We start from the raw sequence: 22,648 nt of genomic DNA on the forward strand, positions 1-22,648 counted from the left end.
ATCATGTGACGGTGAAGTGCACTGGAAGAGACGGGCTACCTTGTGCGTACATGTACAGTGAAGGCCATGGCTTCAGGTTTAATTCTCATTGCTCTGGCAGATGGCAGGCCTAAAGATTAACCCACTGTGGTCTAATCCAGCCTCATCTTGTAATGCACAGCCTCTGTCTGTGTGGACGTCGGACTTCAACGAAAATCACAATGGGCGCTAAAGCTGCGGATGCAATGTTTACCATAACATTTTGTGTTTTGTTGGTGTTGTTTTTTGTGTGTGTGTGTGTGTGTGTGTGCCAAAACCAAAATATCTGCTTTACATCATGCACATTGTAAAAAAAAAAAAAGTATGATGACAGAGAGTTTAAAGCCGGTTGTTCATCTAATGCTGACCTCTGTCAGAAGCAGCAGGGTGCCTGCTGGGAAAAGTCAGCCACCAGCTTATGACTTGAGCCAGTCGCCGCAAGCGTAGGAATCATCTGATGTGGATTACTCGTCATCAATGGATCCGGCCAAGTGTGCATTAAATGTGCTTCTGAAATATTTGAAGCGTGCCTGCAAAAAGCCACTTTTGGGTTACGGATCTAAAACACTGTTCCACATGGGGGTGGGGTGGGGAAGAACATCAATAGTAGCTGACATTAATACACATGCTTCCTGGGCTTGTAATAGCTCTCTTAAACATGCAATGGATATAAAAAGTCTTCATGCCTCTGTTCGAATGTTTTTTGTGGTGTAAAAAAATGAGACAATGATCATTCAACTTTTCCGCCATTGCCATTTTTTAAAAAGTTCTTCAAGGGGAAGTTAAAATGAACAACTTGTTGATTGACGTGTGAAATGTGTATGCACAAGTATAAGTCAGTATTAACCAATCACATTCGAAATCATGTTAAATGAGAGTCAGCACACACCTGCCATCATTTAAAATTCCTCTGATTAAGCCGAAATAAGTTTGGATGCTTGTTAAAAAAAGAGATTCAAACAGGAACTCAAAAAAAATAACTGCATACCAAATCACAATCAGAATATTGAAGGGGGGAGGAACGAATGAAAATTTGTTCATTGTGTTCAGCCCAAATTTTTTGGTTGTCGCTGAGACAAAAAGATAAATATTTTGGGAGGTGTGTGTCTCGTTACAGCTTGTGTAAAGGTAACACAGCATTTCCGAAAAAGAATATCATACCAACATTCAAAAATGGTGGTGATAGCGTGATGCAGTGGGGCTGCTTTGCTAATTCAGGGCCTTGACGACTTACGGTAATTGATGAAACAATGAATTCTGCTGGCGGCCCGGTAGTCCAGTGGTTAGCACGTTGGCTTCACAGTGCAGAGGTACCGGGTTCGATTCCAGCTGCGGCCTCCCTGTGTGGAGTTTGCATGTTCTCCCCGGGCCTGCCTGGGTTTTCTCCGGGTGCTCCGGTTTCCTCCCACATTCCAAAAACATGCGTAGCAGGCTGATTGAACACTCTAAATTGTGCCGAGGTGTGAGTGTGAGTGCGAATGGTTGTTCGTTTCTGTGTGCCCTGCGATTGGCTGGCAACCGATTCAGGGTGTCCCCCGCCTACTCCAGCACCCCCCCCCCCCCCCCCCCCCCCGTAGTGTGGATCAAGCGGCTCGGAAGATGAATGAATGAATTCTGCTCTTTATCGGAAAAATCACAAAAATTAAATAAAGTAACAAACAATGTAAATTGGACCTATGGTTATCATTCTTATTGTTATTGGTTATTATCGGTGCTCCTCACAAAATTTGACATCACTAGTAATACGATAATCGGATTTTTTTTTTTAAATGCATCATGTGGATACTAAACTAATGTTCCATTAAACTTGATCATGTCTCCGAAGATGAGTTAAGAAACCTACATTAGAGCCCAATCTGGTAAATCATGTTGTCAAAATGCAACATTTTAGTGTCGAGTGCATTTAAAAACGACATGGTGGGATTACATGAGAAAACATGTTGGGGCATCTGCGTCATCACGCGTGTTCTTTGGGTTGTGGTCAAGGAGCGATGTCGACATCGAGAATGAGTTTGGCCTTTGGTCTGTTACACGTCTCTGGAATACTGCGTCAAAGTGTCAGGAGAACATGTTGAGCGCAGAGAACACATGCCAGGAACATTTCAGATTAGTGAAATCCAAAGTGCACCAAAATGTACACAGCGGCCGGCCGTGCATTTGGTACCTGGGCCTTCAGTGAGGACTTACCCAATTTAATCCACCTTTTAATTCCACCAGTATCACATCAAAATTAGAGAAACATAAATAGGATACAAAAATGGAACACGCAACTGTGTCGTGTGCATCGTCTGCAGCAAATGAGAATCCAAATGTATCGAATGGCATGACAAAAATACTGCGTTTAAAAAAAAAGGCATCTAAATAGACCATATGCATTGCATATGATCAGAAATATGTTTTGGTAACCCAAATTTATGTCATCGAGGGTCACTGCAAAGACTTGAAAATCAGATTGCTTTAAGAAAAAGTCCCATAACAATGTTATCTAAAGCTCCTCAACCCACTTCAACATTGTTCCTCGGAACGAAAATGCCGCACGATGGCAACAAAGCACTACTTTTTGGTCCGTATCAAGAAGGGCCAAGTTTTTGCATCACTTGTGTGAGCACAGGATCACACTGTCTGCCCGAGCACCTGCCGTCAAGATGCCCAATTCAGCTTTGCCCATTTTGGATTATTATTAATAATCTCCAGTGTGGTTGGCCAAGGGCAGAGGTTTGCTTTTAGTCCTGGTCCACTCCAGCAAAACTGGGTCATTCCTTTAATCTGTCCACAGAGAGTGTACTGTGGGGGTCATACAGATGTTTTTTTTTTTTTTTTTTGGAAACTGATTTAATAAACCGCAGTGGGTACGCTCACAGTGACTACACTGAGTCATAACTCCAGGCAAATCCCAAAAAATATAACATACTACTTGTGCAGCAAATAGTCAGGAACTCAAGTGATTTTGGCCTAAACGTATTTTGGTGATATCTATGTAATCAAATTGAATCACAAACACGAGGCCTCACTGCAACTTGAGCCAACGAGAGAATAAATAAAAAGATTCAAGTGCAGACAACACAAGTATGGAATTATTTGAAGGACAGATGCTTTATAATAAAGAAATACATAAATGAAGTGACCTCATGATCTAAACTTCTCAGGAGAACAACACATTCAAGTGCTTAGAGAAGCATTCTTAACGCTGTTAAATGTTGTGATAATTCCAAAATGCATGGAGCAAACATAAACGTCCATATTATTTTGTTCTAATCCAACGTTAAGAAGAAAACGACACCTATAAAGCCCTTCACAATCAGGCACCCTCCTATTTTTACCAATACTCCTTCCCGCAATCTCCGCTCCTCAAACACAAACCTCCTCGCCACCCCCGTGACCAAGCTCAAAACCTGGGGGGACCGAGCCTTCTCTGTCACCGCCCCCACCCTCTGGAACGCTCTACCACAACATATCCGCAACTGTACTGACCTCCAATCCTTCAAATCATCCCTAAAACTCACCTGTTCCGCTATGCTTTCAATACCTTTTAATCTTTTTTACCAATTTTTCTTTTGTTCATCCAAATGAACTTTTGTAAATTATGTATGCTTGTTTTAAATGCACATTTTTATCCTGTGTTTTTATGCTCTTGTAAAGTGTCTTTGAGTGAGATGAAAAGCGCTTTCAAATAAAATGTATTATTTATTATTATTATTTTAAACGGAGGCTGTCATGGCCTTATTTTCATTCTTGTACACTGCTACTCCCTAGTGGTCACAAATGATTAGCACGTCATAATATTGAGCTCAGATATTGTATTGATTTCACTTGAATTAGTGAGTTTGACTTTATTTGAACAGGGGAAAATCTATTACGAGTATGAATACAGTAGCAGTCGTAGTAAGACAATCGCACTGTAGGAAAGCAAGGCAGCTTTATTTGTATTTCACCACAGCAGGCCAACCCACATTGCTTGACAGAGACAGTGAAATCAAGACTAAAAAAGGATTAAAAATAAAAATTAAAAGAGTAGAGAGAAAATTAAAATCGCCCACATAAACGTATATACACGGTGGAAAGTTGGGGGGCGTGTCACGTGACTTCACCCACCCGCGGCATCCCACAATTTTGTGACGTCACCCCCAAATCGTAGTCAATGGCTGGTGTGGTGCGTTTGCGTGTGTCGGTGCGCCCTCCACTCAGTCGGTGCACAGAATTAGACCAGAGAGGAAAAACACAAACAAAACAAAAAAAGTTTTTTTTTAAACTAGGGAACTTTAGGGATAGCTTTTCGAAAGTCCTAGTCACAATCTAAGTTTTTTTCCTTTTTCATGAATGGTAATTTATTCCCACTTTGTCTCTCCGTGGATGGTTTTGTTCTGCTCATCTGCCTCGCGTGGAGGCGATATCATGGCAGTGTGCCCTTGCCGGCGACAATGCAGCAAGATGCTGCGTGGACGACGGTTCCCCCACGAACACAGACAGATTGAGCGCAACGCCAAGGTAAGTCAATAGTATCGACAAACGAAGATCATTTTAACACGCTATTTTTCCGACTGAACGGACCCTTTTCAAACGTACGCTCCTCGCTACCGCTTTTTAAAGATTCTACGATCCATCCTTCCTGAAGCGCGTATCCTGGTCGTTAAGTGTCACCTAATTCACAGCACAGAGTAAAAAAATAATAAATATTACGAGGATTGTTGGTGACAGCGATGACAAAGGAGGTAGCGCATGCTCATATCGTCGCGTTCACGCACGTCGACTTCGTTGTGGGGTGTACAAAAACATCTGCACAGATGTGTCGTTGAAGCACAAAAGCCTCAGTTGGACAGTGTTTAATGTTTTTCGGAAACATTCATGAGTGCGCATTCAGAACATGTGTGGAAATGTGTGAAATGCTTCTATTCAGTATCCCTCTTCGCCAAACACACACACACACACACACATACACACGCTCTGCTTGCTTGCTTGTACGCAAACACGAGCACATACATATAATAGTTATAAACACACACAAATATACGTATACACACATGCAAAATCAAATACATATCTACAGACACACATAAACATTTTGAAGACTTTCAGTGGTGGCACTGTGACAAAAGCACCTGCATTTGAAAGAGCGCCCCATTGCTTTGGCTGCCTCATTTACATACAGACTCAATGCTGTCCACAAGTAGAATTATCTATGACCATGTTTACATGCAGTCAATACACGGGTTCAGGTCAAAATTCCGGTTTCTGAAACATTTGGGATAAGTGCCTTGTGCGATTACTGGAGCTAAATTGGGTACCTGCATCACTTTCAGTAGTTCTCGGTGTTTCCCGGCATGTTTCAAGGTGTGCGACTCTGAATTTGGACTTGTCTGTTAAAAAGTAGAAACTCATTAAAAAAAACATTTTACACGTCATATGCGGAAACACGGGAACAACACAAGTCCGCTGAGCTATTTACCCAACGGATTAAGCATCAGGCCCAAAATCCACCAAAGTGTAATCTGATCGCAGTAATGTTTCATTGGGGATAATGAATCAAATGAATCGAGTAGTGTTTAGTACAAAATCTTGATTTCAATTGGCCTCGCACTAGAGACCCCGCTGGTAACATCTTGCTGTTCGACCTCCTTGTTCAAGCGGGGGGAGGTGAATTCATTTCACCTTCCGGGGGTCCTACTAAGCCTTAATGACAATAGCTCATTGTCTCACTGAGATAGCAGTGAAGAAACTGAGAGTGTAGTTAATGCCAGTTGAAGATATCCTGTCGCAAAACCAGAACACGCCACATCGTCTATGAACAGATACTCTATGATAAGGGGAAAAACATGGGGAGACCAGAAGAAAATTGTAACATTTTTTTTACTCTTTTTATTTTTTGTTTTGGTCTCACTTCCAGCCATTTTGAGCTTTTTGACATTTTTAAGAGCCACAGGATATGGTGGTCAATGATTATACCTATATTAAACTACCAAATGAAAGAAGAGACGTTCTCCTTTCACCAAGGATTAAAAAAAAAGTTTGATTCTGCCTATTTCGGTTTTTGGTTGTTAGCTGGGGCAGAGTCTTGGTCAGTAGTTAAAGAAGCTTGGTGGACTGAAGAGCTTGACCTGGACAATGTGTTACTTGTGAAGAAACTGAGGTTAATCAAATATAGCTGGATTGTCTGGCCAACTGTTTTTAAATAAAACCGAATGTGTACCCTTGCATTCAGACAAATTTAGCTTGAGGTCAGTTGTAACATCTTCTAAACGTGCCAACATACCCAAGATACACGGCAAGTTAATCTTAACTGTCCCTGAGTGGATTAGCAATAAGCTAGGTTAGCTTAAGGCTAACAGGGAAAACATTACGCTAAACAATCTGAATGAAATGTAGATAAAATTTTCAGCAACTATCTTCAAACATGTACAAATGATAATATATTTAGAAACACAATGCATTTTACGGGGACTTGAAGACATTCAAAACCCATTTTGAGTTTTGATTTTGTTTTTGTCTGTCCAGTGACAATTAGTGATTTAGAGTCACATCCCAGAAAAAAAAACAGCCACCCATCCAGTGGGAATTCAGAGTGTTTCCACTTGTGAAGGCAGCCATTAATGCAAACTGTTGCGAGATCCTAAACAGACTGATGGGTGTTTCTGCTTGAACAAATAGTCCGATTTGCCAAAACGCTCCAGCAACTCCTGAATATGTAAAAGCGCGCAGGCTCCAGTGCCTCGGTCTTTTAACGCTTTGACGCTCGTGACGTATTCAACTGAGGTAATTGGGTGATATTTACTTACAGAGCACACGATCGGCCAACATGGGCCTGAAAATCGTGTTTAATGAGATACTTGAAATGTGAAAATTAATCCTGCTCATGAACGGGTCCAAAATGGCATGATGGGTTATGAGAATATAGTCGAACAGATCTGCAAAAAAGAAAAAGTTCGATTAGGGGAGAAGAAACAAAAAAATGCTACTTTAAAATAGCTAATGGAAAACAATTGTCACAAAGTCCCAATTTACTGCAATCATGATGCAGCGCAAACACTTCTAATACCTGCGCATCGAAATTTCGCTAAGTGTGTTGAAATCACACAGATGAGTTCCAGTGGATGAGTTCTAGTTCAGGCTGAAAAACATCCCTGTTTGCACGCAAGCCCCCAGACACCCCCCCCCCCTAACCCCCTATCCCACCCCACCCGCCCGCCATGATCCCCCAACCCAATCCCTCATCCATCTAAGTATTCTTTCTCCAAGTCTCCAAAACTCGCTCGGTCAGAAAACTGTTGTAACATTTCTGAGGTTTAGTATCGGGCCAGCTATGACGTCAAAAATGGCTGAAAATGTTTGTCAAAAATGATCCGTTTGGTAAATAGGCAATTCATTTTAGTACAGTGGTCTCTACCTATATTGCGGATTTGCTATATTGCAGATTTGTTTTCAAGTATAATTCTGCATGCTGTTTTTTTTTGGTTTGTTTTTCGTGCAGGCCCAGTGAGGCAACCCCAACGTTGTTCGACTTTTCCCCTCGTCAAAAACGTAATTTCTTTTGGAAATGTATCCAAGCCTTGTGATTAGCTGGCGACCAGTCCAGGGTGTTTTTTGGGATAGGCTCCAGTCCACTAAAATGGGGATAAGTCCGGCACAGGAAGGTGGTATGGGTGTTAACTAATTAATCTTTGTCACACAATCCTTTTTTTGTGCAGAATGACACCCTTTAGAATTGGAGTTGCCACACCAGAACTTTAAAAAAAAGAAAATGAAGATTAAATATGCCGTTGTCTTCGTCTTTATCGTGGCGTTGGTCATCATCGAAAAGGAAAGCAATATCATATCAAGGTAAGACTTACACGCATCCCCCCCCAAAAATCGACTCGTTTCCTAATCGCCTTCAGCCAGCCCATCGCTCTCATCTAATCTAATATCCGATACCTATTGTCATCAGGATGTCCGACAAAATGATGCAGAGGCAAACGCCGCCGTTGACCACGCAATCGTCACCGGATTACAGCAAAACAACCCCAAAAAACTTGACCGCGCTCGACATGCTGCTGTCTCGAGTCAATGCTTCCGAAGAGAGTCGCACCAATCAAACCGAGGAGCGGCGTGAGGAAGAACTTCAAAATGGTGGCCGTAAGAACATATTGCTCATGGCCACCACAAGATCAGGTTCTTCCTTCATGGGCGAAGTCTTTAACCAGCACGGAAAGAACATGTTCTACCTCTTCGAACCTCTGTGGCATGTACAATACACGCCGACCAAGACGTACAACAGCAGTTTCTTGCCGGCAATTTATCGGGACGTACTCCAGGGCCTCTTCCTGTGTGACTTTTCTCTTCTGGAGAAGTTCCTCTATCCCCCACCCCAGGACCATGTGGCCACGTGGCTGTTCCGCAGATATTCCAGTTTGTCACTGTGTGAAGAGCAAGTCTGTACCCCCTTCGTCAAGGAGGTTTTTGAGAGGTATTGTTGATTTTGTGTCTGAATGAGACAAACCAGGCGGCCCGCTAGTCCAGTGGTTAGCACGTGGGCTTCACAGTGCAGAGCTACCGGGTTCGATTCCAGCTCCGGCCTCCCTGTGTGGAGTTTGCATGTTCTCCCCGGGCCTGCGTGGGTTTTCTCCGGGTGCTCCGGTTTCCTCCCACATTCCAAAAATATGCATGGCAGGCTGATTGAACACTCTAAATTGTCCCTAGGTGTGAGTGTGAGTGCGAATGGTTGTTCGTCTCTGTGTGCCCTGCGATTGGCTGGCAACCGATTCAGGGTGTCCCCCGCCTACTGCCCGGAGATGGCTGGGATAGGCTCCAGCACCCCCCGCGACCCTAGTGAGGATCAAGCGGTTAGGAAGATGAATGAATGAATGAATGAATGAGACAAACCAAATGGTAATTGTCATTCAGGGGGTCCGTCGTGTTATTTTAACCGCGCTTCCGTCAGTAAATATTGTCTAAAACGTGTGCCCTTGTTTTAGGTTTCGCTGTCCAAATCAGCAGTGCGGTCCACTCAACCTGACCCTCGCTTCGCAGTTGTGCCTTTCCAAACAATACCAAGCCATCAAGACTGTCCGCGTCCATCAGTTGGAAATGCTGCGGCCTCTGGTGGAGGACCCTCGGTTGAATGTCAAAATAATCCAGCTGGTCCGTGATCCGCGTGCCATATTAGCATCACGCATGGTGGTCTTCTCCACAAAGTACCAGACGTGGAAGTCCTTGGTGCAGGACGGTCAGGTGCCTGAGAATAACGAAGAGTGGAAGGCGCTACAGGGGAACTGCGACAACATGAAAAGGTCTGCTGAGCTGGGCCTGAGCCAACCTCGCTGGCTGAGGAAAAGCTACATGTTGATGCGCTACGAAGACGTCACTCGCAACCCCATGGAGAGAGTCGAGGAGATGTACAGGTTCACGGGGATTCCGTTCAGCCCCGAAGCCCGCGAGTGGATCCTGAGGAACACCCAAACCACGCAGAACGCCGACGACTTCTTCTCCACCCAAAGGAACTCGTCGGAGCAGGCGGAGAAATGGAGATATAGCATTCCTTTCACACTGGCTCAGGCGGTGCAGCGACTGTGCGGACCCACCATGAAACTGTTTGGCTACAAGTTTGTGGACGATGCAAAGATGCTCGTCAATAAGTCTGTCAGCTTGTGCGAGGACAAGACATTTCACTAAATAGCCCCAGGCTGTAGTTGAGAAACACCCGCCTTAATGTTAGCCCCGCAATTTGTGGGGGCTTGGTATTGAGCCCTGTGGCGTAGAAAGTGATGGATCACTTTCATACTTTGTTCGCACAGATGATTAGATTCAACTTTAGACAGAGATTTGGCATCTTGTGCCATCTTAGGCGAAAACAAAAAGCACAAAAATTGTGAAAATTGAAATGTAAAAATGTGGGGTTTTGCAGACCAAAATGCACGTCTCACATTTGGACTGTACACGAAAAAGCCGCTTGGCAAAAAGAAGTATTTATTGGAAAGCTAGTTACAAGCCTAAACCTAGCATATGAACAAAACATGTCCTTTTTTTGTGTGTGTGATAGTGACTGATATTTAAACATTGACTGATGTTTTGTGTGTGTTCATTTTGAAGATTTATGACAAAGCTGTGATCGAAGTGCCCAAGAAAACAAAATGTGCTTTAACGTTGTTGGCTGTGACTCAGGTAAAGTGAAAGCTGAACTCAACCAAATGGCACTTTGAGAAATCCTCATGTGATATTCAGTCTACGCGATGGGAAAGGAAGCTTTTCAAAGTATTGTGTTTATTATGTTAAAGGGATAAAACTGTGTGAAGAGTGTTCATGGAATCATTCCAGTAACAATACATTTAGTGTTTCTATCTCCTGCAAACTGTCTTTTCTTCTTTTGTAGCATTTCTTCTTAATAAACTGCTGTCTGCACAAGAGTGCGTGAAGACAAATGTGTTTTGCAATAAACCTGCAGGCTACAAGCCCTGGAGGAGCAGAGTTTGACACCTGTGCTGTAAGGCCTGCAAAGTATTGAGACACTGTGAAGTGAATTAAGAGATATTTTTTTGTAAATATACTACACATGTTCTAAGATAATTGCTGAAATCATGCAGGACACTATGTAGTATTCAGCTGTGGAGAAATAAGTTTTTTGACATACCCAGATTTTTTTTTTAATGTTTAAGACTAAAACACGGTCCCCTAACACAGTTGTAGCCCAGAATGAGTCGCCTCGGCCCCAATATATACAAACTTGAGCGCCTTTATCCACCTCAGTTGCTATCTGGCACAATTTCAATGTGGAGCTAGCTAGCTAGCTAGCAAACTAGCTAGAGGAAAAAGTTGACTGGTCATTGGCTAACGGAGGGACTTTTAAACATTTTTTTTCTCAGTCAGACTTGATAGTCCGCATGTAGACCAGGACTTCGGGCTAGCCTGGCTGCTTTAGAGTGCCTTTTTTGTCACGGTGTGGAAAAGCCCCGAATTGGCACGGTGGGATACATCCCAGCCACGGGAGGCTTTAAGCAGATATATTTCCACAGCTGAAACATAGACATTTCAAGACATTTCTTTTCACTTGACAGGGACTTTAATTCAATCCAGTAGTATGTGTTCTGCCTTTATGAGCTGTTTATATCTGGAAGGCCAAAGGACAAGTTTGAGGAGTCAAACATGGCCTATGTCTTGAAGTGAAAGCTATGTGCCATGTCCCTCTTGAAGGTATAAAGGTATCCACTGTGACTCAGCATCAATGGCTGCATTGTGTTCACTTTTGGCTCAGGCTCAGCTCAAATTGCCAGTTTTTTTTTAAGCTAGTGAAAAGGGATATACATGAGAGGTACCTATACTCTCCATGATTTAAAATGTGAACATGAAAGCATTGCAACCGGTGCGTCTCAAGGTGCGCGGCGTCAATGTGGAAGCATTTAAAGACAAAATGAGTACAGTGAAGTTACAAGGAAGCCTGAAACAAGTCATACAGTCGACTCACGCGGATGCCCGAATCACTCCGCTTGGCTATTACGTTTTAAGCATAAGCACTCATGTTGTTCAAGTCTTAAAGGTCAAGTGTGACTGAAATGCTCTCTCAAGTCATCGTCATCAGAAAATCTAAATTATGATTTGGCCCTGCCTGCTCTCAAGGAAACACTGGCTTACTCAAACCAAGACTACTTTACAAACAAATATATACACACAGTGTTCTTTTATGCACTCGCACGTTCAATGAGCGCGCTTGTGCAATGGACGGAAATAGAGAGAGGCAAAAGAAACAGGAAGCATTGGCACCCACCCCGCCTATAGGCCTCATCTGTATTCCGTGTCACTTAAACGCCACCCAAATCTCAAATAATGTAAAGATATTTCAGAGATTGGATTCTATATTTATTAATGTTTGAAGATAATTGTTAAACACACGGCCAAAGACTGTAGCATGCGATTCAGTTGTTTTTGGGCGCATTCTATCACAAGGCCCATTTCTACCACTATGTCATGCAGTTAGCTAGCTAACAAGGCCAACATCTCGAACTACATATTCCTTGGAAGTCACAATTTACACAAATGCTCTGTGATGTCATTTAAATTCCCAAGCAAGGATTTTATTCCTTGGTCAGCCCGCTGGTTGATAAAAGCCCCACAGGCCTTTTAGCTTGAAAAGCTAGCTGTTAGCTAGCGCCTCCCGATGCGGAATGGTAAGTCAGTACCATGGCAAACCGGTGGGGCTATATTCAAGCCACTTGAGATTTTTTGCTGCCATATACTTCTCTCCATAAACTACAAATCAAAGTTTACCGGTAAATGTTAACATAACGCATCCTGTAATTTTACACGAAAGCTTAGTACTGTTTCTAACTTTCTATGAGTAGCATACTGTATTTTCGGCGTCACACGGGGAATTAAGGCTCATGTTCAGTTCTCCACCTCTGGCAAACACACACATACACATTGTAGCCCTACCCTTTTTTTTGAAGTACATACTCCATCATCTTGGCCGCCCTACTTGCAAGGTAAATACATGCTGTGGTTGGGCGAGAACACTGAGTGGCCTCACATGCCTCCTGAGCTTTCCCGGCTGACAGATGCCTTGTGTGTAGCTCCACTCTACCAGCCTTTGCAAGGATATCTCGAACTGAATGAATCTACCTCTTGTTTTAATTCCCATTTGCGAGCTGTCTTGTAATTTCTTTAGACTTCTGCTTTGTTTTAATCATTTAATCCAATAATTTATATGATTTTAATGTGATTGTGGTGATGTCTAAAGAGTTTGGTTCTCTTTCTGTCATGTAATTGATTTATTTAAAGCACTCTGAATGGTATTGTACATGAAATGTGCTGTACAAATAAATGATTCGACTCTCGGATATATCCAGAAGGAAAGCGTGAAAACTTAAATAATAAACTAGTTTAGTTAATTCAAACCTACAGAGATCCTGCAGAGGGAGGCAGAGCCCACAGCAACATTTTATTTCGGGGCCACTCTCACTGTTAATGTATTACTCTGAATTAGGCATAAGAAAGTAATTATTCAGTCTGGAAATATAGTAAAGAAATGTGCGGAAATAATTTCGAGCTTCAAACTTTACCTTTTGAATATATTGTAATCTTATTTTTTTTAATGGGGGGTGTCCTTGTGTTTGGAAAAACAAAATGAACTCAAATCAATTATTGATTCATTGACACACCAACCATAAACTCAGTGCAGCAGTGTTACAGTGTACTGTTGCTGTTTTGTGTACATCATCCTGATTGCACTTGCATCTTTACCCAGGTATGGTTTCTAATTATTTCACAATTACGCTACAAGAGCAGTCTCAGGTTGATTATACACAACACTCCGAGTGGTCATGTCGCCCTCAGCAGGTGCTTAGCCGTCTTATTTCTTGGGCCTGCCATGGTTAATTCGTGTATCCAAGTTCAAGTAAAATGTTTACCACAAGAATGCCGAAATGCCTGTACATTATGTGTTTTGTATGCGGCCACGTTTTTGCCAGTGTGAGGCCGGCGACGTCTTTGGGTGCGGCTTAATTAACAGCATGATACGTTTCCACGAACGCTGCTTCTTTCTTGTTGTGCTGAGCTCAATGGGACGGAAGTGGAAAAGATGTCCACGTGAAAAGCGAGTGCAGGCCAGCAGCACTAATCCGCAAATAATGACAGCCAGGCTGGGCCCAACGTTGCACAGGGCACACATGGACAATTTAGTCAATGAACCTAACATGCGTGTTTTTGCAATGTTGGAGGAAGCCAGAGTGCTTAGAGAAAATCCATGCAACTTTGAACTCTGAATCTGAAGCAGACTTGTGAACCATGAGCACAACGTGCCACGCTTAGCCTAGCATGACAGGGCATATATTCATGACCTTACCTGTGCTTTGTGCTATCCATCTGACAGTGCCGCTTTGACCACCATGGCAGCCATCACACCTGGGCCTGATATATACATACACACACACAGGCAAAAGCATTGTTAGGTGGCAGGTGGGCAGCAGTTGCCCCAGGGTGATTTCCCCCAGAGACTCACCTGTATTATTTGTGTCTTCACCACTTCCTGTGTAAGTAGCACGTCTTGATTCAATACAATGGGGGGCTGGACATCACAGCACTGTCACACACGCCCACTCTGTCATTGTGACAGAGGGGAGATTAAAGAGGGGAAATGAATAAGAGAGACAACAAAAACTAAGTAGAGTGGCAGCTTGCGGTATGAGTCTTAAGTTTTTCATTGCTACCTATTTACTGTTTTTGTGCATTCTGAAATGCCCGAAGATGTGTCTAATAGGGGCGGCCCGGTAGTCCAGTGTTAGCACGTCGGCTTCGCAGTGCAGAGGTACCGGGTTCGATTCCAGCTCCGGCCTCCCTGTGTGGAGTTTGCATGTTCTCCCCGGGCTTGCGTGGGTTTTCTCCGGGTGCTCTGGTTTCCTCCTACATTCCAAAAACATGCGTGGCAGGTTGATTGAACACTCTAAATTGTCCCTAGGTGTGAGTGTGAGTGCGAATGGTTGTTCGTTTCTGTGTGCCCTGCGATTGGCTGGCAACCGATTCAGGGTGTCCCCCGCCTACTGCCCGAAGACAGCTGGGATAGGCTCCAGCACCCCCCGCGACCCTAGTGAGGATCAAGCGGCTCGGAAGATGAATGAATGAATGAATGAATGTGTCTAATAGCACCGAAAGCAAAGCCTTGTGCAGTAACTCCAAGTTGCCACAAGAGTGTGCTAAAAGTCATTTTCTTTAATTGAAAGACACTGACTGAAAAACAATTCCAATCATTTTTGACTCTCATTTACTTATGTTTTCCTCACTAAAGGTGTACATAATAGTGATTTTGTACAAAAACATGAAAGGCAAAAGAAAATGTGTGTCTTTAAAATAACCACATAGCGAGCCTTTTAGTCCTCTGGCTTAATGCTGAGGAGCATCTACTATCGGGGTCACCAACTTTCTTGAAGCTGAGAGCTACTCTTCAGTGCTGATTCATGCGAAGGGCTGTCAGTTTGATACACCCTTGTGAAATAACATATTGGGCATTTGCTATTATTAATAATTAATTATATTCATAGCCCGCAGGCTCCTCTGGTGGTCCTCTCGGGCTACTGTATGTTGTGACTCTTTAACCCTTGAAACAAACACAGAGAATCGACTGGGCGTCACCTTATCCTCAGCCGCCTTCTTCGGGGCACCCTCTGTCACGCAGGCCACAGAGCCGACCTTCTCAAGTTCCTCTGGCCTGGAATTTTCTCCCCTTATGAATCTCGCTTTGCATAATTCAAGGTCCAGCTCATTCTTTTTAAAGACTTTCCCCTTCACAGAGAACTTGAGAGGTAACTCCCGAGCCCGCCCCAAACAAAACCGCGTGGCTCGAAAAATAATAATCCTGCAATTTTAATTAGACGACCAGTCGCTGCTTCATAATAGATGAGGAGTTGATCGTAGGTCAACAAGCTGCAGGGGGATCAGGTCCAGGGAGCAAATATGACAAAGCTCCAGAGCAGACAGCCCACCAGAGCTTTTGTTCCAGCTGCGTTATGCTGCTGAGACACAAAAAGGTTTGTTATTGGAGAAGCTTATTAACTTTCAGACAAGGTTCGCATAACAGGGTGGTCATGGGATGGAATGAAAATATTGTTCCCATCTATCAATGGTATCAATATTTCTCTCATTTGTGAGATTTCAGTTTGTTTCTCTTATGGATGTTTACCGAACCTGTCTAGTGAGAAAAAAAATTGGACACACCATGGAGAGGTGTTGTTAACAAGCCTGTCAAATTAAAATGAATTAAAAAAAAAAGTCAGGCTTCAAAGTGGTGAAAGTTTGAGACTCATCAGATAGTAGGCCAATATCTGTTGTAAGAGCTACAATTTGAATAACTTGCGCCACTATATTTAATTAACTCAACTTTCCCTGAAATGTCCCTTTTAATGTGGACTCACACACAGACAACACCAAGCAAGGCAATGAATGGCATGTGTGACAACCCTGCCGCCAAACTGTGTTATGCGAAAGCCTGTTAGCCTGCAAGCTAGCCACCAGCTAGCGTAATGAACACTTAACTTACCTCTACGTATCCCCTTTTTTATGAGGACTCACACACAGAAAACACCAAGCAAGGCTCTAACGTATCTAATGACGCCGCTGCCAGTTCACGACATCTCACAACCTGTTAGCCTGTAAGCTAGCCACCAGCTAACGTAATGAACGGTGAACTTACCCCTAAGTATCCCCTTTTTTATGAGGACTCACACACAGAAAACACCAAGCAAGGCTCTAACATATCTAATGACCCCGCTGCCAGTTCACGACATCTGACAACCTGTTAGCCTGTAAGCTAGCCACCAGCTAACGTAATGAACAGTGAACTTTGGCTGAGGTGTCTCTGTTGTGCGGGGCCGTGAGCGAATTGGACATCATTTGAAAAGGCAGAGGCAAGGGCCCAATAATGTCATAACTTAGACAAATCACTTTAAAGTAAATTAGATATACCGGTAGTTTAACTGGAAATAGAACAATAAAGGGATGCTGACTAATAACCTATGATTGTCAACTTGATTAAAAAAAAAAAAGGCCGCCATACATTTTTATTAGATATTGTTGGTTCGACTTGCTCTTACTGCTGTATCGGGTATACATGTAGCCAACTCTACGGTAAATTGTTTCAACTCAAGGCAGGTGACTATTCCTCAGTGCCCATCTTAAATTTGCTTCAGCCCAATCCAACACATACACACACACGCACACGCACGCACGCACAATCGGGGTTACAGAGTTGCTTCACAGCCTGACCACCTTCCCTTTGATTCGCCGCTCAGTGTAACTTGTGACTGTTTCAATTAAAAGCAAAACACGGTGGCAGTGTCTCACTGGGAAATCCACAAAGGGCGCTAATACTTTTCTTCCTGTCGATGTGAGGCTGGCCTCCTTTTGTGGCACTGATCGTTCACCTCTCTTTTTCTTTGCCTTCCTTTGCTTAAGTATTGTTTGGTGTGCCCGGCTAATGATGGGAACAGACATATTGCCGTATTGAAGGCCCTGGTCAGGTACAAGAGATTGAATCAATAGTTTGATTTCAATTAAATCGCTATAAATAAATTTGATCAATTAGTGGTCCATTTGACTGACTTTTATGTCAGCCTTGTGGGTTCAGTTCCTACTTGGTGACTGACATTTGGAGTAGGCGTGACTATGAACAGCATCTTGGGATCGAAAATAGATGAATGAATTGAAAAATTCTCATGAAACATTTTCAGTTATTCTGTATTGCCAAAAAGGGATTCTTCACAGCAACATTTTATGCGGTTCGGTGTATCTCAGGGCAGGATGTTCAGCCCCCTGTCCATCACAATATCAGATGATTAATTTCTATTTAGTAATCTATGTAAAGGTATGATATCACACTATTGGGCAACGATGAAGCGAGATCAACTACACATCACATTTCCAGTTACCATCAAAATCGTCACCCCCAATGATGAATTTGAAAAACAAAACAATTTTCAATTAATGAAAAAAAATGTTGACATTTTTCAATTTTGATTTTGTTTGGACACGGAAATTTAGGATTTTTTTTAAAGTGAGTTTTTTTTGTTCCCTTCAAAAAATATATAATTTTATGTTTCCAATAAGCATATTTTAATGACTGCCTTCAATAGTGAGTTGTGGGTACTTGGTTTAGCAGTACATCAACAAAGATCCATAAAATAGACTTCCATAAAGTAATTCTTCTCTTTAACTTTATACTAAGCAGGAAGAAACACCCCGTGTTCATCAAGCGGCATCCCAAAGAGCTGACAGCTGTCTGCACGTTAGTCACACGCATACAGTTCCGCGTTGTACTGTTTTGACAGATGCTTCACAGAGGTTTGTGTATGTCTCTGTGCGTGTGTGACAAGTTCTCTCTTCCTCCTGGGGATCAATGTCTGTCCTGTTCTATCTGATGTTTATCTGCAAGTGATCAATCACGTCGCAGACAGCCTGCGGGTTAGAGTTACCGCCGCAAACCGAGGGTAAGGATGAAAAGAATATTTAAGATGAGGTTTGATTGGAATGGTTTGAATATAGAACAACAATAATAATATTTTAGGAATATCTGTTGCCTACGTTGAGTCAAATAGTGGGCCTCTATCGTAATAGACATCGTGTCCCATCTACAGCGATTGCGGCTTGCAGGCTTCAGCATTTATTGCAATCATTGTCTAAAGTCAGGATATTCAGTTCTGACCGCAATTGTCAGTAATCCTCCTCGGACTCTTCAAGTGACATTTTTGGCCCGAGGAAACGCTTGGACAGATTCTTCCTCCTCTACTGCATAGAAACAGTGTCATCTCTCACTCGTTGACACAGCAAATAAACAAAGCCCCGGCAACTTTATCTCTCACTTCCTTCTACATTGTTTCCATTAATGTGTTTCTGGAGGAACTTGGGCATAAGAGAGAAAAGGGCAGATGTATTTCTTAGCTAACAAGCCCAAGGGGGGCAACAGCCAGGGACTGAAGGTTAAGTGCATGTACTAATACTCACAAAAAGCAACTTAACACCTCAGGATACAATGATATTGCATTAGTTTCCTCTCGGGTGCTCCATTTGTAACGCCCTTGAAAGAGTCAACGTTAAGTGCTACCTCGTGTAACTTGTGGTGGGAATCTATTTACTTTGTACCCAAAAAATAAAAACATCTATTACATAAAATCGTACTTTGATTAATCCCCCTGCACCAGTGAAATTTGCAAAATGGAAAAAAAATCTTTTTAGAAACTCCTTATTCATGGTTAAAAAAAAAAGCATTTACATTTGTAAGGTTTTTAAACACATTTCTAAAAAATACAAATGAATAATAACAATAATACAAACACACGCAATGGATCACACAAAAATATAGTTAAGAAAAAAACTATTGCCCACAATACGCATCGATACTCGTGCCCATTGATGTACATGATAAAGGTAAGCAACAACTCTGTAGGCGTAAAAATCAGGACTGAAGAGGTTTGGTATTAAATTGACTTCACCAAAAACTAGGCGGAGCTCAAACATCTATTTTCATTCAACTTTCAAATTTAGTGTGAAACAAAATAATGTGCAACCTTCTAGCTGTCAACAGTGAAATTACATTAAAAAACAGGAGGGAGAGCATAACATGTATTAATTGTACAAAAAAAGAATAGCGGGACACTGTACCCAATATATTCACTCCAATCATATTTTTATTGAAAAATCTGGAAAAAATATCATGATCAAATACAGACAACTGAATTCAGAAATCAACATAAAAAATACTACGAAAGTTGTCGCATGAGGAGTCTGAACTACGGTAGTTAAACAGTGAGAAAAGTGGTAAATCAGCCTGGAGAGAAATGAGCGCCAGCTCATGTCACACAGTGCAGTATTCACCAACATCTAATTGCTGGCCATTGTCTTCATTTGACTTTTAACCTCTCTCATAAATTATGCCTCGGGATACTTGAACCGACACCACCTGCCCACCCCTCACCTCATCTCAAAGGACAGCGTGGGATTTCCGACTTGAAAGAAAAGTGTCGCAAGTACGCACCCAAAGTTCTCATAACAACTACAGCCATTGTTACATCACTGAAGGACTAGAATGTGTCATAAAAGGACTGTCAATTGTGCGTTATTAGCACCATGTTCGTTTGTATTGTTCTCTCTTTATAGCGATATATTCAATGTTATAATAGTCATGCTTCAGTACAGATAGAATCATAACTAATATAACAATGCAAAACACAACTCTTTTTCTGAATCTTTTTTTTTAATCATAGGTATGAAATCAAATATACATATTTCAAGGTAAGAATCTATAACGTTTTCAATTCAAGATGTATTAGTTACAAGACAATCTCACTAGAGGGCAGCATTGTCCCAAAATGACCTCAAGCGCAATTATTTATTAAGATGGCATAAAGTCCACATTTCTTCGCGGCATGCTCTTCTGGCATTCGGTTCTGTTGAAAAAAAAATGTACAAAGGAGCCTTGAGACAACTGTTCTTGTTCAGCAGCAGTATTAATGGGATTATTAAACGCGTGTGTGTGAGTGCGCGCTCGTGTGCGTGCACTCATACACTTTAGCAATCAAAGCCAACTTTTGTAGGCAGACGTGATTTTTTGGGATTTGTTTAGTCTTTATCCATCTGTCCATTTTATATCCTGCTTATCCTCAACATCGATTTTTTTTCAAATTGTGGTTTTCTTATATACTGTAATTGCTTCGTGTTGCCTCTGCATTTGTATGACTACGAGTCTCACCAGCACACATTACTCTTCAAAAAAAATCACATCACATTCTAACTGATGGTAAAGGGAAATAATAACATTTAATTCGCATAATAGATGGGGGAAGACTTAACTATCAGCACGAATACAAGCAACATAGAAAAAAACGTGTGGATTCATATTGGTAACTTACCAGTTTCTTGGAGCGCTGATCTTGCAATTCTCACAGGTAGCCGCGAAGGGGCAGCAGAGGTCCATAACAGAGAAAATGAAATGAAGCACTCGGGTTGGAACAAAGGATCAAAGATCAACAGACACCTTCAAATTAATCAGTTACGTTTGCTATAATTATGACAAGGAAAATACGGAAGGATGTTTAAAAAAAAAAGAAGTCCTCCCGCTGATTCTTTAACGGTCGTTAATTGAGATTTGCAAATATCAAATCTATGTGGAGCCGGTGCTGTTCCTGGGTGGGCTGCTTGGTGCTTCATCCGGAGGCCTCACTTCGAGGCTTCTGGGTAAAGTGTTCTTTCAAAAAGACAGGGAGTCAAATTAAGAAATAAAAGGAAATATGGGGTGAGGTGGGGGGGGCTGTCTCGGTCTGGGAGGCCAGACCACAGCATTCAAATGTGATGAATAAAGAGGAGCGACAGTATCGGGCCAGTGGAGGGAAAATTTGGGCCACATGAAAGTGGCAACGCTCCCCCCTTCAGCTGTCAGCAGTTTTTAATGTGAGCGGACATACTGGGAGCTATGACTTCATCATCATGCTTTCATTTAAGTCAAAAGTTTGGCCTGACCCTGGAAGCTTGTGCTGATTATTATTATTTTTTGTCCTTAAACTACTCACCACTACACTAATAAGGAGACCACATTTTTATCATTTAATCCAAGACCAAAAAGTTAGCATTTTACTGCAGAAATGCAATTCATGTGATGAAAATATGACATATTAACATTGCGAATAGCTCATATGTCTTCTTTTAAGTTCTAGAATAGTGATCCTATGAGGGCTCACCCTGGTGGTGTGTGGAAAAAAAATCCCGTGCAGTACATTTTGTTTCAGCACAGTTCAATTGTATTTAACTTTAGAAGACAACAGTCATTCCTACGAACTGTTTATTTTCATATATTTTGGTGAAAATGCATTCAATACAGTATCGAATTTAATTGAACATTATATTATTATATAATATTATAATTATTTCAATATATTTATTTTTTGAATTTCCTATACTGTAGCATGGTGCTCACATTGGCACTACATGGAGAGCATTTCATTTTTCAGTTTTTATTTTCAAACATTTAGTTGGGTAAACTTCCCTCCCCCCTTTTTTTTGCAGTCAATGACACAACAAAAATTGAAATGCACCCCCTCCCTCCCTCCCTCCCTCCCTCCCACCGGCCCACCCGCCCCTTCATGTTCTCATTCCTCCAAAAGGTCAGAAATTCAATCATGGCCGCTCAGGCTATAACAATATATGTACGGGAACGGGCTACTAGTGTTAACTCTCGTCAAATTCCTGGGCTGCCTGTGGTCATTTTGCCAAGAAGAGAGCGACGTCTCCCACTAGAGTTATCCATTAACAGCGACAACACAGTCTTTTATTCCTGACTCATGGTTCGGGTAATTGGGAAGGAGCTCGGACGCAGACAAATAAACATCGTTTTTATCCGCCCCTGCCCAACATACGTAGCTATTAGTAACCCTTTTTAGTGGACTTTTTTTCCCCCCGATATAAAAATTTACACTCATTCGCTCATCTTCTACTTTCTAATCACAATCGAGATATGAAGTGGATTTTTAAAGGGACTCTCTAGGGCCACCAAATTACAAAAATAAAATAAAAATCGCAGGATCCACTTATCGCACTGATTTGAATGAGCCCTCTCTTCACTAAGACAGACAAACAGATTCGTCCATGTTGATCTGTAAAAAGACACTTTGGCCACGCCCCTTTCAATCGATGCTTTCTGATCACTGTGCATACCACCACCCTCACTCTACGTTCCAACCTGCTCGTTCCCAAAGTTCACGTTAAGATTGGTTTGGCTTTTCTGTTTTTTTTGCCCTAAAAGAATAAACAAATCACTCGTTATGTAGTGTGTGGGGTTCTTTTTTTGTTTTTTTTTGTGGGTAGATCGTTACGTAGTGGACGATAGATTTCATTCATCAGTCAAATGATTTGTTTTGGAGCACTACTTTGGCGCATTATCAATTCTGTCATTGCTTTAAGCATAATTACAACTATGAAATAAAAGAACACATATGTGACCAGTAAAAAAAAAAATCCCAAATCGTTATGGTAGGATTGTTTTAAGCGACACATCCTCCACAGCTCCTAATGATCTATTCTGTTTAGCCAGCTGCATACAGTGGCACGTGTTGCCAGCATGAAGTATTTTACCCAGCGTAAAGCTTAAAGACGCAATGACTTTCAAAAAAACGCCTGCCAAAAAACATAATAAAAA

At 42.0% G+C, this 22,648-nt stretch overlaps 1 protein-coding gene and 1 long non-coding RNA gene across 2 annotated transcripts; one reads left to right on the plus strand and one right to left on the minus strand.

The window, feature by feature from the left end:
* Nucleotides 1-3,822: 3,822 nt before the first annotated feature.
* Nucleotides 3,823-14,227, minus strand: LOC127610284 (uncharacterized). The gene is made up of 4 exons (XR_007964800.1): nt 13,976-14,227; nt 13,820-13,884; nt 6,789-6,917; nt 3,823-5,372 (listed from the first exon to the last, which is right to left on the minus strand). It is a non-coding gene; the product is annotated as an uncharacterized LOC127610284 (long non-coding RNA).
* Nucleotides 4,370-9,774, plus strand: chst3a (carbohydrate (chondroitin 6) sulfotransferase 3a). The gene is made up of 4 exons (XM_052080208.1): nt 4,370-4,503; nt 7,698-7,830; nt 7,937-8,455; nt 8,964-9,774. Exons 2-4 carry the CDS (start codon nt 7,751-7,753, stop codon nt 9,658-9,660), a joined length of 1,296 nt encoding a protein of 431 aa, XP_051936168.1. The 5' UTR covers nt 4,370-4,503; nt 7,698-7,750; the 3' UTR covers nt 9,661-9,774.
* Nucleotides 14,228-22,648: the final 8,421 nt, after the last annotated feature.

This window comes from Hippocampus zosterae, chromosome 11 (assembly GCF_025434085.1).
Source record: "Hippocampus zosterae strain Florida chromosome 11, ASM2543408v3, whole genome shotgun sequence".
Classification (NCBI taxonomy): Eukaryota; Metazoa; Chordata; class Actinopteri; order Syngnathiformes; family Syngnathidae; genus Hippocampus; species Hippocampus zosterae.

Bases quoted from the DNA above. Each gene is read 5' to 3' on its own strand.
- chst3a (XM_052080208.1), top strand. From the start codon at position 7,751: ATGAAGATTAAATATGCCGTTGTCTTCGTCTTTATCGTGGCGTTGGTC. The intron at 7,831-7,936 runs GTAAGACTTACA...TATTGTCATCAG, and splicing joins GAAAGCAATATCATATCAAG to GATGTCCGACAAAATGATGC. The intron at 8,456-8,963 runs GTATTGTTGATT...CCCTTGTTTTAG, and splicing joins GTCAAGGAGGTTTTTGAGAG to GTTTCGCTGTCCAAATCAGC.